Source organism: Aspergillus japonicus (genome assembly GCF_003184785.1).
Source record: "Aspergillus japonicus CBS 114.51 unplaced genomic scaffold BO86scaffold_38, whole genome shotgun sequence".
NCBI classification, from domain to species: domain Eukaryota; kingdom Fungi; phylum Ascomycota; class Eurotiomycetes; order Eurotiales; family Aspergillaceae; genus Aspergillus; species Aspergillus japonicus.
The window spans coordinates 2041-15947 of record NW_020291675.1 but is presented as its reverse complement, the minus strand read 5'-3'; the positions used below and the strand labels follow the sequence as shown (position 1 = coordinate 15947).

Genomic DNA, 13907 nt, shown 5'->3' with positions numbered 1-13907 from the left:
TTAGTCCGCCCGGACAACGGAGTACAAACAGAACATCCATTTTGGTAAGCTTGCCGCAGTCAACCGCGCCCATTCCCCCAAGCCCCAAACTCGGGACACCGGCCGCCTCAAAACTAGCGTAACCGTATGGTACGGTCCACTTCTCCTTCTGCCTTGCTCTGTTGCCGGGTGTTACCGTACAATCCGCGTACCGGCTGTAGGAGTGTTACGGCCAGATGGAAAAAAAGGCCCGCAAAAGAGCTTCTTCTCCCGACTCTGTCTCTCTATCTCCTTCTCTTCCTTTTTCTTCTCTCTACCGCTGTGTGAATTATACCCCCTCCCTTTCCCTCTCCTCTCCTACATTATTACCCTTTAACTCGTGATCAAGTTGTTCTTCTCACAATGGCTTCCACCTTGAGACTTGGAACCTCTGCTCTTCGCTCCAGCGGCATGGCTGCTAAGCCTGTTGTTCAGTCCGCTGCCTTCAACGGCTTGCGCTGCTACTCTACCGGCAAGGCCAAGGTCTGTCGCGCTTCTGACATCCGCTGCTTCCATGCTCAGCTGTACTGATTGGTATACGCCTTCTAGTCCCTGAAGGAGACTTTCGCTGAGAAGCTCCCCGCTGAGATCGAGAAAGTCAAGAAGCTTCGCAAGTACGACCAACTCGATTACCCTTCGCTCGGTACGATTGCTAATCACCTTTGGTCCATTGCTATAGGGAGCACGGCAGCAAGGTCATCGGCGAGGTCACCCTTGATCAGGTCTACGGTGGTGCTCGTGGTGTCAAGTCCCTTGTTTGGGAGGTTAGTAGTCTACACGTAAACGACATCCTACTGGTAGGACCTGGCTAATACACTTGTTCAGGGATCTGTTCTCGACTCCGAGGAGGGTATCCGTTTCCGTGGTCGCACTGTGAGTTTAATCTGGTTCTCATCGCGGCCTCGGGCAAATGCTTACAATCTGCTAGATTCCTGAGTGCCAGGAACTTCTCCCCAAGGCCCCCGGCGGTCAGGAGCCTCTCCCTGAAGGTAAGCATTCTCTTGTCAGAACTGACCATGGCCATCCGCCCTGACGGTTACTCAAGGTCTTTTCTGGCTCCTCCTCACCGGCGAGATCCCTACTGAGCAGCAGGTCCGCGACCTTTCTGCTGAGTGGGCTGCTCGTTCCGACCTCCCTAAGTTTATTGAGGAGTTGATCGACCGCTGCCCCAGCACTCTGCACCCCATGGCTCAGTTTTCCCTGGCCGTGACCGCTCTTGAGCACGAGTCTGCTTTCGCCAAGGCTTATGCCAAGGGTCTCAACAAGAAGGACTACTGGAACTACACTTTCGAGGACTCCATGGACCTCATTGCTAAGCTTCCCACCATCGCTGCCAAGATCTACCGCAATGTCTTCAAGGATGGCAAGGTCGCTGCCATCCAGAAGGACAAGGATTACTCCTTCAACTTGGCCAACCAGCTCGGTTATGGCGACAACAAGGATTTTGTTGAGTTGATGCGCCTCTACCTGACCATCCACTCCGACCACGAGGGTGGTAACGTTAGCGCCCACACCACCCACCTTGTTGGTAGTGCTCTCAGCTCCCCCATGCTTTCCTTGGCTGCCGGTCTGAACGGTTTGGCTGGTCCCCTCCACGGATTGTAAGATCTTGCTTCCCCCCTTCTCAACTCCCAGTCCTCAAATGCCTCACTAACACGGCGATACTGTACACAGGGCCAACCAGGAAGTGCTCAACTGGCTCACCAAGATGAAGGCTGCCATTGGCAACGACCTCAGCGACAAGGCTATCAAGGATTACCTCTGGTCTACCTTGAACGCCGGTCAGGTCGTCCCTGGCTACGGTCACGCTGTTCTCCGTAAGACCGACCCTCGCTACGTGTCTCAGCGCGAGTTTGCTCTTCGCAAGCTCCCCGATGACCCCATGTTCAAGCTGGTCAGCCAGGTCTACAAGATCGCTCCTGGTGTTCTGACTGAACACGGCAAGACCAAGAACCCCTACCCCAACGTCGATGCTGTAAGTTTAGCGCTGCGGAGCTTCCTGGGATCTATCTCGCGGGATCGATATACTAACTCGTCTCTAGCACTCCGGTGTCCTCCTCCAGTACTACGGCCTGACTGAGGCCAACTACTACACCGTTCTCTTCGGTGTCTCCCGTGCTCTGGGTGTCTTGCCCCAGCTGATCATTGATCGTGCTCTCGGTGCCCCCATCGAGCGCCCCAAGAGTTTCAGCACTGAGGCCTACGCCAAGCTCGTCGGTGCTAAGCTGTAGATTTGTCAATGATATGAACCCCCCCCGGCGGATGTGGAGTTTTTGTTACGAATAAACACTTTATACTTTGTATTATGCCTATCTTGTTCTTTGATTATCCCTCTTTTTCTCTTTCTGCCTGGGATCCGCCAAGTGTTGGGGTTGGCTCGATTAATGTATGATAGGACACGGTTCGAGCGAGCCTAGTAACAACACTTTTGAAATGATCAGTCAATTCCCAGACGTTCTGGTTGCCTTCTGGGCTTTCTTTCTTTCTTTTTTCTTTCCAACCCGCCATCTCTCACTCTCGTAATCTAATCTGCGTGCCATGTTGTACATGCGTTGTCAAGTTGGAGTGGGCTCTATCCACCCAAGTAGACTGAAGGTGAAGTAGACATTCTCTTATCCATTATGACCCGCGGCAAAGGATGTGCCTCTTTAAATGGGATTGACTCTGGACGGAGTACTCCGGGAAAGGAAGACAGAACTCGGGATGGTCAAGAAAATGAAAATGGAAGTGGAAACCACCAGCCCTGAGCCTGACTGAGCCTGGAGGTCTGGCCCAGGGTTGTACAGTACAGTACGTACTACTAGACTACCGGTAGGCAAGGTGGTGGTGCCCAGTGCATTGAGTGCATTACTCCGGGGACCGAAACGGGAAGAAGCGAGTTGAACCCGCAGCCGGGGCTGAATTCCCCTCCCAACGGTTGAGGTACTCAGCGCCCCGATTTACTCCGGTGCTCAACTGCTGGAGACTCCCTTCAAGGCTAGCGTATGGGTTTACCTTGATCTGGCTAGCAGCATTATTGATCCATGATGATGAGCCAATGACCCGCAAGTGACCGGGTCCTCCGGGGTGTTTGGCTCCTTCCAGCCGCTGCCCAGCGATCGGGAAGACGAGTCTGACTCCGAGCTCCTGGCTATGTGTGCTCATTACTACGGGGTACTCCTTGGTACGGATCGTTCTCTTGACTCTCTCTACTGAAAGGGAAAAAAATACATAACAACAACAACTTTCTTCGTCTTCTCTTTCTTGTCTTCTAGCTAGGAACCCTGAACAAAAAGAACTTTCAACTTTGGTCTACCCGCCACTTCAAGTTACTATTATAGTACGTGTCAAACATCACCTTCTCATTCATCCATCATCTATCTATCTAGTTAGCTAGATATAGCTGGCTGGCTATGGACTGTCTGGACCTTGATAAGCAAATACTCAGCTGCAAGCCCACCACCCCCCCCCCCCCAGACCGACATCATGCTTTCCCATCCTCCTCCTCTTCCTTCTGCCACCCTGCTTTCTTTCCGCTTTCCACCCACCCCCGGCCCCCCGTTCTAGCTTGCTTGCATTATTCCTGTTCCTGTTTCCTTCTCTTTACCTCCCATCAATCAGTATCCTCCGGTGACTAACCTTCCGGACCTTTCGTGGTGTTCAACAGCGACCAAATCAATAAGTCCATCTATCTGTGACTGGACATTCCCATCTGCAGTTTCTCTGCCATCTTTTGCGATCCTTTAGGCGACGAAGCCCCTTATATCCCTTGGTCAGGGCCCCTTTCAGCGCTCCCCAAGTTCAGAGATGTCTCCCGCTCCTGTTGCAACGGCCCCTGCCGGCCAAACGCTTGAGAAGAAGCCTGTCAAATTCAGCAATCTATTGCGTACGTATTCTGGCCCTCATTCGTCTCTCCGGGCAAACGTCCCTGATTCTGACGGCTCTGTCTACAGTCGGTGCAGGTTTGAACTTGTTCGAGTACGTATTACATCCTCCGTGACACCGTCACCCAGAATTCCGGATGACTAACAGCCAGCAATAGGGTCACCACCTTGGGACAGGTATGAGTTCCCTACTGTCGTGAAGCCGCAGGCCGGCGAGTGTCGTTTAAACTGACACGAGTCACAAATTTAGCCGCTGGAGGTGATCAAGACAACCATGGCCGCAAACCGAGGCGATAGCTTCGCCGGTGCTATGGGTCGGATTTGGGGTCGTGGCGGGATCCTCGGTTGTAAGTTTCCCTCGCCTCGAACTTCTCGCGACTAGCGTATCAGATGCCGCGTCTAACGTGGAATTACAATAGATTATCAAGGTCTCATTCCGTGGGCCTGGATTGAGGCCTCCACCAAAGGCGCTGTCCTGCTCTTTGTCGCGTCGGAAGCTGAGTTCCGCGCCAAGGTCCTAGGTGCCCCCGATTTCGTGGCCGGAATCGCCGGTGGTATGGTTGGCGGTATTGCTCAAGCCTATGCCACAATGGGATTCTGTACCTGCATGAAGACGGTTGAGATTACTAAACACAAGATGGCTGCGCAGGGTGTCAAGCCTCCCGGCACCTTCGCGACTTTCATGGACATCTACCGCAAGGAAGGTATCCGTGGTATCAACCGGGGTGTCAATGCGGTCGCTATTCGCCAGACCACCAACTGGGGTTCCCGTTTCGGGTTCTCTCGCTTGGCGGAGCAGACAATCCGCAAGGTAACCGACAAGGATGACAGCCAGAAGCTGAACGCTTTCGAGAAGATTCTGGCCTCGAGTCTGGGTGGTGGTTTGTCGGCTTGGAATCAGCCCATCGAGGTGATCCGTGTCGAAATGCAGAGCAAGACCGACGATCCCAACCGCCCAAAGAATCTGACGGTCGGTAAGGCTGCCAAGTACATCTATGAAAACAACGGCATTAAGGGTCTCTACCGTGGTGTGGCTCCTCGGGTGGGGCTGGGAATCTGGCAGACCGTCTGCATGGTGGCTCTGGGTGACATGTAAGTTGAACCCCATTCCCCGCCTTTCTGTCCTTGCAATTCCGGGTTGTTCGCATTCTTCGAAATCATCCATCGAATGAGCTATGCCACCAGGGTGGGCTAGCCCGCCTGGGTCGGCGCACCCCGGACTCGCCATGTGATTTTTCAGTATTACCGAGGGAAGACTTCCGGCTAACGTGTGGGTCTCCGTTGCACCGAACAGGGCCAAGGAGGCAGTCGAAAAACTGACGGGCGAAGCTGTCACCGCAAAGCACTAGGGAAGGTTTGAGATACCCTTCTGCCATGCATACGGTCGGAGGCGGCAGGAACACATGCTGGCCCGATCAGTTCGTTGTTCTCAGACCGAACCGATGATGGAAGCGAGGTAAAGCGATGTGCTGAGCATGCCGCACAACCGATGTTACAAGCATTTTTTTTATACTATACTAGTGTTAATAGACCTGCGCATGTTGATGATTCGCTGGCCAAGACTGGCAGATGCGGTATTTGGCGCGAATTGTATGAATTATCCTGCTTTCTGTATGCTAAGACCAACTCTTTGTCTCGGATTACAGTTGCCGTACATGGGTTTACTGGCCATTTTGCCTGAGACCTCGTCGAAAGATCCTCTACATATCGGGTTGTCTCATAAATGCTCGCAAGGTGGGCAGGTAGGCTTCAATTTGCAAAGGAATCGGAGTGTCCTGGAAAGGTTTCTCCCGCGATACCAAACGCCTTATGAATGTCCGACATGGACTGAGACCAGCTCTCTGCTGTGTTGAGATGGTCAGTTTGCTCGGTACAGCCTATGAATGACAGGTATTAGAGATAGATATACTTGGTGATTTTCGTCCTTGTGAACCTCGGGAAAGCGCCGATTGTAACTAGCGATTGCCTTTGACCTTAGACGCAGAAACGGAAGGAGGAGTACTGACTACCTATGAGGAGGAAATGCCCGAGCATACCTTATTCAGTCCTCTTTGGAAATCGGAACAATCTCCGGCGCACCTACCCTGCTGAGTAAGGTTGACCTCATCAGGTCACAAACAAATTGGGACCAAACCGAAGAACACGGATAGGTTCTCCGGCAAGGATAAATTGATTCTCATCTTCCGGTATCCTGAAGATTGACACAACTTCCAGCTTCATAGTCAGCCCAGCGCTTGCGGGAACCTCGGAAGTATAGTGTGCGTGACATATGCGTGAGATCTACACTACTCGTGGACTGTTGCTACAAAGCAGAGCTGGTAACTTCATCCGTAGCTATACCATCGACTACACGCAATCATACGGCCAAGATCTCATCGCACAAGGCACGCAACGTAGGAATAAGATACAATTGTATTACAGACGCACACCACTACAGCCACATCATCCCAAATAAAAAAAAACAAGATATCTGCGGAAGGGTTGATCTAAACACAAGATGAATGGAAACGGAAGACGCGCTTTTCCTCCAAAAGCAGAGCCAGTCTAAGCTGTATGTGTTGTATACATGATTAAACGGTCAAGCCAAGGTCCTGGGCGTAGGGAAGCTGGAAGAGGTCGCCGACGGCGGTAACGGAAGCCTTGCCGGACAGGAAGGACTTGGCAACCTAAAGGGTGAGATAACGCGGTCAGTGAGGTGGTTCCATGTGGAAGAAAGTTTGGGAAAGTGAACATACCTCCTTAACCTGGGCCTCGGTGACGGCGTCGATGCTCTGAGCGACCTCGGAGATCTGGTAGGGCTTGCTGCCGTTGATGAGAGCGGAGCCAGTAGCCTCGAGACCAGTCTCGAGGTTCTGAGCGGACTCAAGAGCACGGAACTTAGCCAGAGCAACGGCCTTCTTGACGTCCTCGCTGGCGAACTCGCCAGCAGCGGCCTTCTTCAGGACATCGACGGCGCTCTTACCAGCGGAGCTGATCTGCTCGGCCTTGCCGGAGAGGGAAATGGTGAATAGACCGGCATCCGAGTAGGCGAGGTTCTTGGTCGAGGCACGGACCTGGGAGAAGCCCTGGGTGGCCTGGCCGAGAAGAGAGAAACCAGGGGTCCACTTGATAGTGGACTCACCGCCAAGGAGGGCGGCGAGAACGGAAGCCTCGGGCTTGTAGGCAGAGGTGCCGAAAGCGCCAGAGCCGGGGAAAGCCAAAACAACAGCGTTTCCAGCCTTGGAGGAGATGCGCTGCTCGCCACCGTAGTACTGGGAGGCGGCGCTCTGCTGGAGCTGGTACTTGGAGGAGCTACCAGCGCTGGGGGTCTCCTTGAAGAACTGGCCAACCCACTTGGAAACCTCCGCAGAGTTGGGCCCACTGCCGACGATGGCAATGTTGGACTTAGCGAACGCCTGCTGGGCGAATTCCGCGACGGCCTCAGCAGAGAGGTACTTCTCGAAAGCAGTGGTGACCGAGGGGGTGATGCTCTCACCCAGACCGCGGTGGAAAGCCACGGCGTGAGCAGCATCAATGGCAACAGCCTCGGGGTTGGCGGCAAGAGCTTGTTGTCTGTACTTGAGGGTCTTGAGGATGACCTCGTTCAACTCGTGGGCTTTTGAAAAATAACTATATATCAGACTTGTCTAACCGACAAATTGAAGCCTAGCGGGATGACATACCGGAGAACTTGGTCTGAGAAGCAACCTCCGCCAAAAGTTCAGCGAAGTAAGGGAGGTCATTGGCGAGGAACTTAGCCTTGAGGACAACATTCTCACGCGAGTGTGTAGCAGAAACCTCACTGCCAAGCAGTTCGACCTCCCGATTGATCCGCAGCGCCGAGCGTTTGAGTGTGGACTGGTCGTTGCAAACAAGAGTTAGTTTAGTGATGTCCAAGATGGTGTGCCTGAAACCTGTAGAACGAGCGATTGAGCCGGGAGTGCTAACCTTGAAAGCGAACTGTTCGAGAGCATCGGAGAAGCCAGGGAAGGGCTGGTAGCGAGTACCAGCCTTAGAAACGAGGGCCAGGGTGCCGGTAGGACCGGCAACCTCTCTATTGGCGACCTTCACACCAGCAGACTCGGAAACATCGTACTGGAGGCCAGGAGTAGCGGCAGATGCCATGCCTCGACGGCTGGTGGCACCAGCAGCAGAGCACTGCTGTTGAAGCGCACGGGGCGCATTTCGGCTGATGGTGGATCGCGACAGCATTATCGCATGTGTAGAAGAGACAAAGGGAGAAAGGTAGATATAAAGCCGAGAGGCTCAACAGCAATTGGAGGGGGTGGGAAGGTAGAAGAGCCGAGGAGAGCTGCTGGCGGTCGTTGAACGGGTTAGAAACGATGTCTGAAAAGCTTCAAGATGCCGGCGTTGTTGATTACTCGCACTCTGATTGGTCCGAATTGGGTGTGCGGGCGGAACCGGCTTTTCCTCCTTCTCCGAGTCAGCTGAGGTCATGTGATTCTCTCTTATTACGACAGGCACGTGAGTTTCTTCCGCCTGCGACGTGCGATAAGAAGTAACGCCAATCAATCGTCAAGAAAAAAAAAAGAAAAGTAGGAAGCAACATCTCCCGCCAGAGGGACAATCTGAAAGGCTTTATACTCCCTTTACAAGTACCTCATGCTCTTCCTCCGGTGACCTCGATTTTTGTCCTGGAGAATTGACGGCGGTGGTTCTCTAGACAACCCCATCAATCATGGCTTCTCAAGTATGCGACAACGCTCCATTGGTAGCTCTATCCTCGTGCTGACGGATGTTTCACACAGTACGCAGCGGAGCTGTGCGCGCTCTTGGTTGAGGACAACTTTGGCGAGCTTTTTGCGGTATGCTTACAGCCCAACCCTTTGCTTTGTTCGCCTTCGATACACCCAACATTTTACAGCCACCTCCCTCCAAAAAATTGTAGAAGACGGAGTTAGACTGACTCTGCCTTCAATATGACTAGCGCATCTTTTCAATTCTTCAGCGTTATGACCGATTGTCTTTTCCTCGTCTCAGATTCTATTCGCGCCTGTCTGACCGGCAGCTCCGTCATGGTCTCGCCGCGATGATCCAACAACACCTCATCTATCACTACACCTCTTACGACGAGGGAGTCACCTACTACGAGCCCAACCCACAAGCTGCGTACTACCTAGTACGATCCGGTAAAATCCTCGCATTCATTCAAGACCGGCTAGGTAAGTATGCGGCAACTGTCATGTCCACCATCATGTACCTCGGCCATGCTCAAATCAGCCATCTCGAGACACTGCCCGAGTTAAGATCTGGACCATCGGAAGCGGACGGTATCAATGATGATCTCGAAGGAGAGGGGGCGGAGGAACAAGTGAATGGGCATAACGTGGATGGACCCATCGAACAGCCAGCTTTGCTTCATCCGACATTGAAGGCATTGGCCTCCCATGGATACCTGATCCGTGTCCGAGATGCGCAATTTCAAAGTTATGCAGACAACGCGCTCGATGCTGAACGTGCAATTAAGTCGCGGCCCGACGTCAAACAGATGAAAGGCAAACGGCTCGAGGAAACGGTTCTCGATGGCACACTTGCTATGCTGAGGGAAAAATTAGATGGAGATCTTACCCGTGGATTGATGCATAATGGCCTACCGCGTGGTGCCAAGAGAAGGCCTGGCAGCGGGTCTGCGGACAAGAGCGCCCGGATGGACTATGATATGGAGGACGAGGCCGAGGAGGAGAATGAGTGGTCAGATGATGACATGGGAGGGGACGCGACTCCCATGGAGGTAAAGAGCTCCCCAGGTTGACTTATGCTCGTTCCTGAGACTAACGGTGCTGTGTCCATCTAGTCTGGAATAGTCGTCCGAGTCAACTACGAGAAACTGGACGTTGCTCTGCGGAATCGACGGTTCCTCGACCTTGCGGAGGTGCACGCATCGCCGGCCACCGCCCAAGTCTACGAATGTCTTCTGCGACGCATTGAATACCAGACCAAGCAATGTCGGGACAGCGTGGAAATCCCTCGCGAAGGTGAAGAAGGCGAGCAATACTCCGTTGCGATTGCGCTGAGTGCGGTAACGGAAGAGGTCGACCCGCAGTTAGATCTGGCGGGCTCCATCGGCCCCATGGAAATCCAGCAGCCTGTCAGCAAGCGTGGAAAGAGAGCCTTAGACGAAGACGGAGTCAACGGGACTAGCCATCAAGACTTCGACGCCCCTAGCCGAACCTATGAGATTGACCAGCATCTCAGCCTTCTCTCTCAACCCCCCTACAATTTGACCTCGAAGCGGGTCGTATCCGGCCTTATCACCTGGACTGTGGAGTTCCGACACCTGGCGCGTAAGCTGCGTCATTTGGAACTCGAACGTGTTATCGAAGCTCGCTACGGCGATGTCGCTCTACGAGTGATCCGCGTCCTCCACGCCAAGGGCAAGCTTGACGAGAAGCGCCTCCAGGAAATCAGCCTCCTTCCCTTCAAGGACCTGCGACAGGTATTAGCCAGCATGCAATCCGGCGGATTCGTCGACTTGCAAGAAGTCCCGCGCGACGCTCAGCGGCAGCCGTCACGTACAATCTACCTATGGTTCTACGATCCGGACCGTATCCGTAACAGCATATTGGAGGACACCTACAAGGCTATGTCTCGGTGCATGCAGCGCTTACGATTCGAGCGGAGTCGACTCAGGGAATTCCTGGAGAAGACCGAGCGCAGTGACGTCAAGGGGAACGAAGAGCGGTATCTGTCTCCGGCGGAGCTCACCCTACTAGGGCAATGGAGAAGCAAGGAGGCTTTACTGCTGGGCGAAATCACCCGGTTGGACGAGATGGTGGCAGTCATGCGGGACTACTGATGAGGGGCGATTCCAAGCAACCTTATCTCCTTAATGGCTACCGCATCCGTGATACGTAATGTATTTCTACCCACCGATGCCAGTTCATATGCCCTATATACAGTAATTCCCCTTTATTTCCGTAAGCGAGACATGTACCCGGGTACGCCGAATCAGACATCCACCACACCATATAACAAAACAAGATTCCTGGGAGAAGGCTACAAGCCACATCCCACAAGCTACACCATATATGTAGGTGTAAATACAAACTTCGCTTCTAGTCAAATACCTTTCCTGTTCAGTAGTAGTATGCAACTTCCAGGATATCATATCGTGGGGGGGCAGAGACCGCTACCGAAAATACAGCTTACAATCTCAAAATCTACCTGAGGCGAAGAACCAATCTTTTGTTCATTAGTCACGATCACTACTTCCAGCTGTAGATTGTACTTCCGGCCCACTCTCCACGCCTGCGGTTGCGTTGGCCTGCTTCGACTTGGCTTCCGAGTTTCGCAGACGACTCTCCGCGGCATTCAGCTTGCCCTTAGTCTCTTCAAGCTCCTGCTGAAGGCTCTTGATGTAATCGATTGCCATCTCCACCGTGCTGGCCTTGCTGATTGGTTGATTATTCGCTTTTTCTTTTTCTTTTTCTTTGTCGGCTCCCTTGAGGGGACAAGCAGCAGCCTCCTTAGCATGTTTCATTTGGATGTAAGACGGAGGAATGAGTGTCTCTATTTCCTTGAGTGCGTTGTTGATGCGGTTTCTTCGTCCCTGTTCGGCCAATTTGTGGTTGGTCCGCTTCGAGCTGAGATTCTCTGCCAAGGTCTCGGGATAGGAGACGCCGGGCAAAAGGGTGCCGTCCAGAATGTGCTGATAGTTCGACTTCGATGCCAAGTACAGAGCCGATGTTTCGCTCGATATTGCTGGAAACAGAATCCGATCAGCTGACTCGTAAATCGATGGTGAGGCGGGGGGATACTTACCGTCTCCACGGACTAGCGGTTGGATGCTGGGACTAATTTTGGGACGCAGGCTGGGACTAGCTTGCGAGGAACTTAAGCTCTGTCGCTTCCGCCCTATCGGACCGAGTTTGGGTGTGTCCGTTTTCTTGGGCAGTGGGCCGCTCGGCGAAGGCATAGCAATTGAGCGAGGGCTGGGAGCCAAGGAGGTGTTTCGATTGACGACCGGAGCAGATTTCGGCTCCGGAGCTGGGGTCGTACTTCCTGAGGTTTCTGACGAAGTTGAGTTTGCCTGCACCGTAGTTTCAATACGGGCCACCTGCGGTCTTGTAAAAGGAGCCAGCGAAGTTGCGGCCTCGGGGAGGACCACATCTTCCATTACGTCGTCATGGGGTTCCGAGATAGTGGGGTTTGATCGAGGGACTGTTTGACTGGTCGAAAGCGGCGACCGTTGAATGCGCATGAGCATTGCCGGCGTCGCAGGTTCACTTGGTTCTGAGTGTCGAACTGGCTGAGGGCGAACGGCCGGCGATCTCCGCGAGGGAGGCAAAGCAGGCGGGGGCATTAAGGGCTCAGAGAGAGGCTCTGGAGAGACCGAATCTTGACCGGAGCTCTCATTGCTGGCATAAAGAAGTCCACTCTCGCCGGAGGCTTGGGTGGCATTCGCAACCTGGTCTTGATTGAGGCTATTCAAAAGCTCGTCGGCATTGAGGCTCATCAAGGACTTTTTGCGTGTTTGTGGCCGAACAGAGGGCGATTGCTGCTTTTTCGCACGGGCCGAGAAGGACTTGGTGCTGGACGGCTGTCGGCGATGTTTCCGTATCAGCCCCGGGGACGACTGATTGGACGCCATGGTAAGGGGATTGTCGACAGGTGAAGGGACAAACCCCAGCTCCGACACCTGGCTGGAATGGAAAGGATAGCTGCTTGAGTTCGTGTGCTGTGCCTCGAGAGCTGGTGAAGTGAGGGGGGTGAAGTACTCTCCGGGAATCGTGTATTCAGGAAGACGAAACTGAGCTTCCAACGGCGTCATGGCTGGCGAGACAAGCGGGGTGTAAAGAGCCTAGAGCGAAGCGGACGTATGCATTAGCTCTCCGAAGATGCTTCAATCCATTCTCATTCAAGGCGATTACCTGTTCATCGCTGACACGGTTAAATCGTTCGTAAACTTCGCGGGTATCGTCCGCCCGCTGCGGGAATGTAGCAGCATTTCCATGAAACTCGACACTATTCGGAGTGGGAGGAATGACCGGTCTGCCTTGGGGGACAAAGGATTGGGGCATGGACTGTGTAGATTGCGATACCGAGTGTGACTGATCCGGCATTGGTGGGTGCTGATGAGGATGGTAGATGGGTGGTTTATGTGCATAAAAGGCCGGGGGCATTGGCGCGGTCGAGAAGGACGAGCCACGTGGCTGACCTTGTTGTCCGTGATGGGCAAGGTCCAGGGCAAAATCGTTGTTGATCATGGGGCTGTACGACGAAGCGGACGCAGTCATGCCGCCAGTATCCAAGCTAACCAATTGCTCTTGCGCAGCGGCGGTCGAGACGGGCAAAGACATGGTGGCAGCGTGAATCAATGGACGAGAGACGTGATGGTCCGATTGAGGTTGAGCGTCCACGTCGGGAAACTGCATTCCGAACTCGAGGAAGTTGGTGAAATCATCGTCGTTGGACGGAGGAATGTCCGACCAGGACAGGGAATGCCCTTGGTCCATGACGAAGTGGAAGGGGATGCAGAACGGATGAACTCCCAGCCTTCTGTTCGATAAGAAAAGTGGAGCAATGGAGACGGCGAGCGGCAGACGTTTGATTGTCGACGATAGGGCGATGCGGGGAGGGCGAGGAGGTCGTGGGAAAGAGCTGGGCGTCGCGATTAGAATCAAGACGAAGCAAGACCAAACCAATTCAGTGAGGGTCAAATACTTTCGGAGAGTAGGACGTAGGGCACGCTCAGGAGGAAGGTTTCAGGGACATGGCGGAGGACGAAGGAAGAGAGAGAAAGAGAGATAGATTAGTTCCAAACTACTGGGTAGTTACCGATAGGAACCTTGAACATCACGTCAACCACAAAAACAGAACTGGGAATGGTCACAGAACTGGGAATGGTCACGCGAGAATAAGGGTAAAAGAAGTAGGAGGAGGAGGAGGAGGAGGAGAGGAGAAGAAAGAGAAGAAGACTCGAATAATAATTTTGGAACAGTGAACCCGAGTGAACCACAAAAGATCAACGGAGAAGGAAGGGGGGAGGGGGAAGGGGGGATAAAATAAAATAAGATAATAGAGATA

General features: G+C 53.3%; 5 protein-coding genes across 5 annotated transcripts; 3 read left to right on the top strand and 2 right to left on the bottom strand.

The window, feature by feature from the left end:
• Nucleotides 1-321: 321 nt before the first annotated feature.
• On the top strand, nucleotides 322-2556 carry cit1 (citrate (Si)-synthase CIT1). The gene is made up of 8 exons (XM_025672422.1): nucleotides 322-501; nucleotides 568-632; nucleotides 698-782; nucleotides 844-891; nucleotides 947-1007; nucleotides 1064-1619; nucleotides 1693-1993; nucleotides 2061-2556. The coding sequence occupies exons 1-8, from the start codon at nucleotides 382-384 to the stop codon at nucleotides 2247-2249; spliced, it is 1425 nt and encodes a 474-aa protein (XP_025525960.1). The 5' UTR covers nucleotides 322-381; the 3' UTR covers nucleotides 2250-2556.
• A 1241-nt stretch (nucleotides 2557-3797) lies between these two features.
• BO86DRAFT_390551 (putative mitochondrial DNA replication protein (Yhm2)) lies at nucleotides 3798-5307 on the top strand. The gene is made up of 4 exons (XM_025672421.1): nucleotides 3798-3883; nucleotides 3951-3975; nucleotides 4040-4228; nucleotides 4301-5307. The coding sequence occupies exons 3-4, from the start codon at nucleotides 4156-4158 to the stop codon at nucleotides 4975-4977; spliced, it is 750 nt and encodes a 249-aa protein (XP_025525959.1). The 5' UTR covers nucleotides 3798-3883; nucleotides 3951-3975; nucleotides 4040-4155; the 3' UTR covers nucleotides 4978-5307.
• A 968-nt stretch (nucleotides 5308-6275) lies between these two features.
• BO86DRAFT_390549 (ubiquinol--cytochrome-c reductase subunit 2) lies at nucleotides 6276-8216 on the bottom strand. The gene is made up of 4 exons (XM_025672420.1): nucleotides 7809-8216; nucleotides 7544-7718; nucleotides 6617-7476; nucleotides 6276-6547 (listed from the first exon to the last, which is right to left on the bottom strand). The coding sequence occupies exons 1-4, from the start codon at nucleotides 8070-8072 to the stop codon at nucleotides 6452-6454; spliced, it is 1395 nt and encodes a 464-aa protein (XP_025525958.1). The 5' UTR covers nucleotides 8073-8216; the 3' UTR covers nucleotides 6276-6451.
• A 167-nt stretch (nucleotides 8217-8383) lies between these two features.
• Nucleotides 8384-10869, top strand: BO86DRAFT_365546 (putative DNA directed RNA polymerase III subunit Rpc82). Its single transcript, XM_025670061.1, has 4 exons — nucleotides 8384-8571; nucleotides 8630-8686; nucleotides 8809-9612; nucleotides 9676-10869. Exons 1-4 carry the CDS (start codon nucleotides 8560-8562, stop codon nucleotides 10675-10677), a joined length of 1875 nt encoding a protein of 624 aa, XP_025525957.1. The 5' UTR covers nucleotides 8384-8559; the 3' UTR covers nucleotides 10678-10869.
• Nucleotides 10870-11073: 204 nt separating this feature from the next.
• On the bottom strand, nucleotides 11074-13336 carry BO86DRAFT_420309 (phosphate-sensing transcription factor PHO4; the record flags this gene model as incomplete). Its single annotated transcript, XM_025675194.1, has 4 exons — nucleotides 11074-11582; nucleotides 11643-11891; nucleotides 11931-12681; nucleotides 12752-13336. 4 exons carry the CDS (start codon nucleotides 13334-13336, stop codon nucleotides 11074-11076), a joined length of 2094 nt encoding a protein of 697 aa, XP_025525956.1.
• Nucleotides 13337-13907: the final 571 nt, after the last annotated feature.

Coding starts and splice junctions, on each gene's coding strand:
- cit1 (XM_025672422.1), top strand. CDS start 382: ATGGCTTCCACCTTGAGACTTGGAACCTCTGCTCTTCGCTCCAGCGGC. Junction 892..946: donor TCCGTTTCCGTGGTCGCACT/GTGAGTTTAATC, acceptor ACAATCTGCTAG/ATTCCTGAGTGCCAGGAACT. Junction 1,008..1,063: donor TCAGGAGCCTCTCCCTGAAG/GTAAGCATTCTC, acceptor CGGTTACTCAAG/GTCTTTTCTGGCTCCTCCTC.
- BO86DRAFT_390551 (XM_025672421.1), top strand. CDS start 4,156: ATGGCCGCAAACCGAGGCGATAGCTTCGCCGGTGCTATGGGTCGGATT. Junction 4,229..4,300: donor TCGTGGCGGGATCCTCGGTT/GTAAGTTTCCCT, acceptor GAATTACAATAG/ATTATCAAGGTCTCATTCCG.
- BO86DRAFT_390549 (XM_025672420.1), bottom strand. CDS start 8,072: ATGCTGTCGCGATCCACCATCAGCCGAAATGCGCCCCGTGCGCTTCAA. Junction 7,719..7,808: donor TCGAACAGTTCGCTTTCAAG/GTTAGCACTCCC, acceptor TGCAACGACCAG/TCCACACTCAAACGCTCGGC. Junction 6,548..6,616: donor CCGAGGCCCAGGTTAAGGAG/GTATGTTCACTT, acceptor CTCACCCTTTAG/GTTGCCAAGTCCTTCCTGTC.
- BO86DRAFT_365546 (XM_025670061.1), top strand. Junction 8,687..8,808: donor ACTTTGGCGAGCTTTTTGCG/GTATGCTTACAG, acceptor CAATATGACTAG/CGCATCTTTTCAATTCTTCA. Junction 9,613..9,675: donor GGGACGCGACTCCCATGGAG/GTAAAGAGCTCC, acceptor GTGTCCATCTAG/TCTGGAATAGTCGTCCGAGT.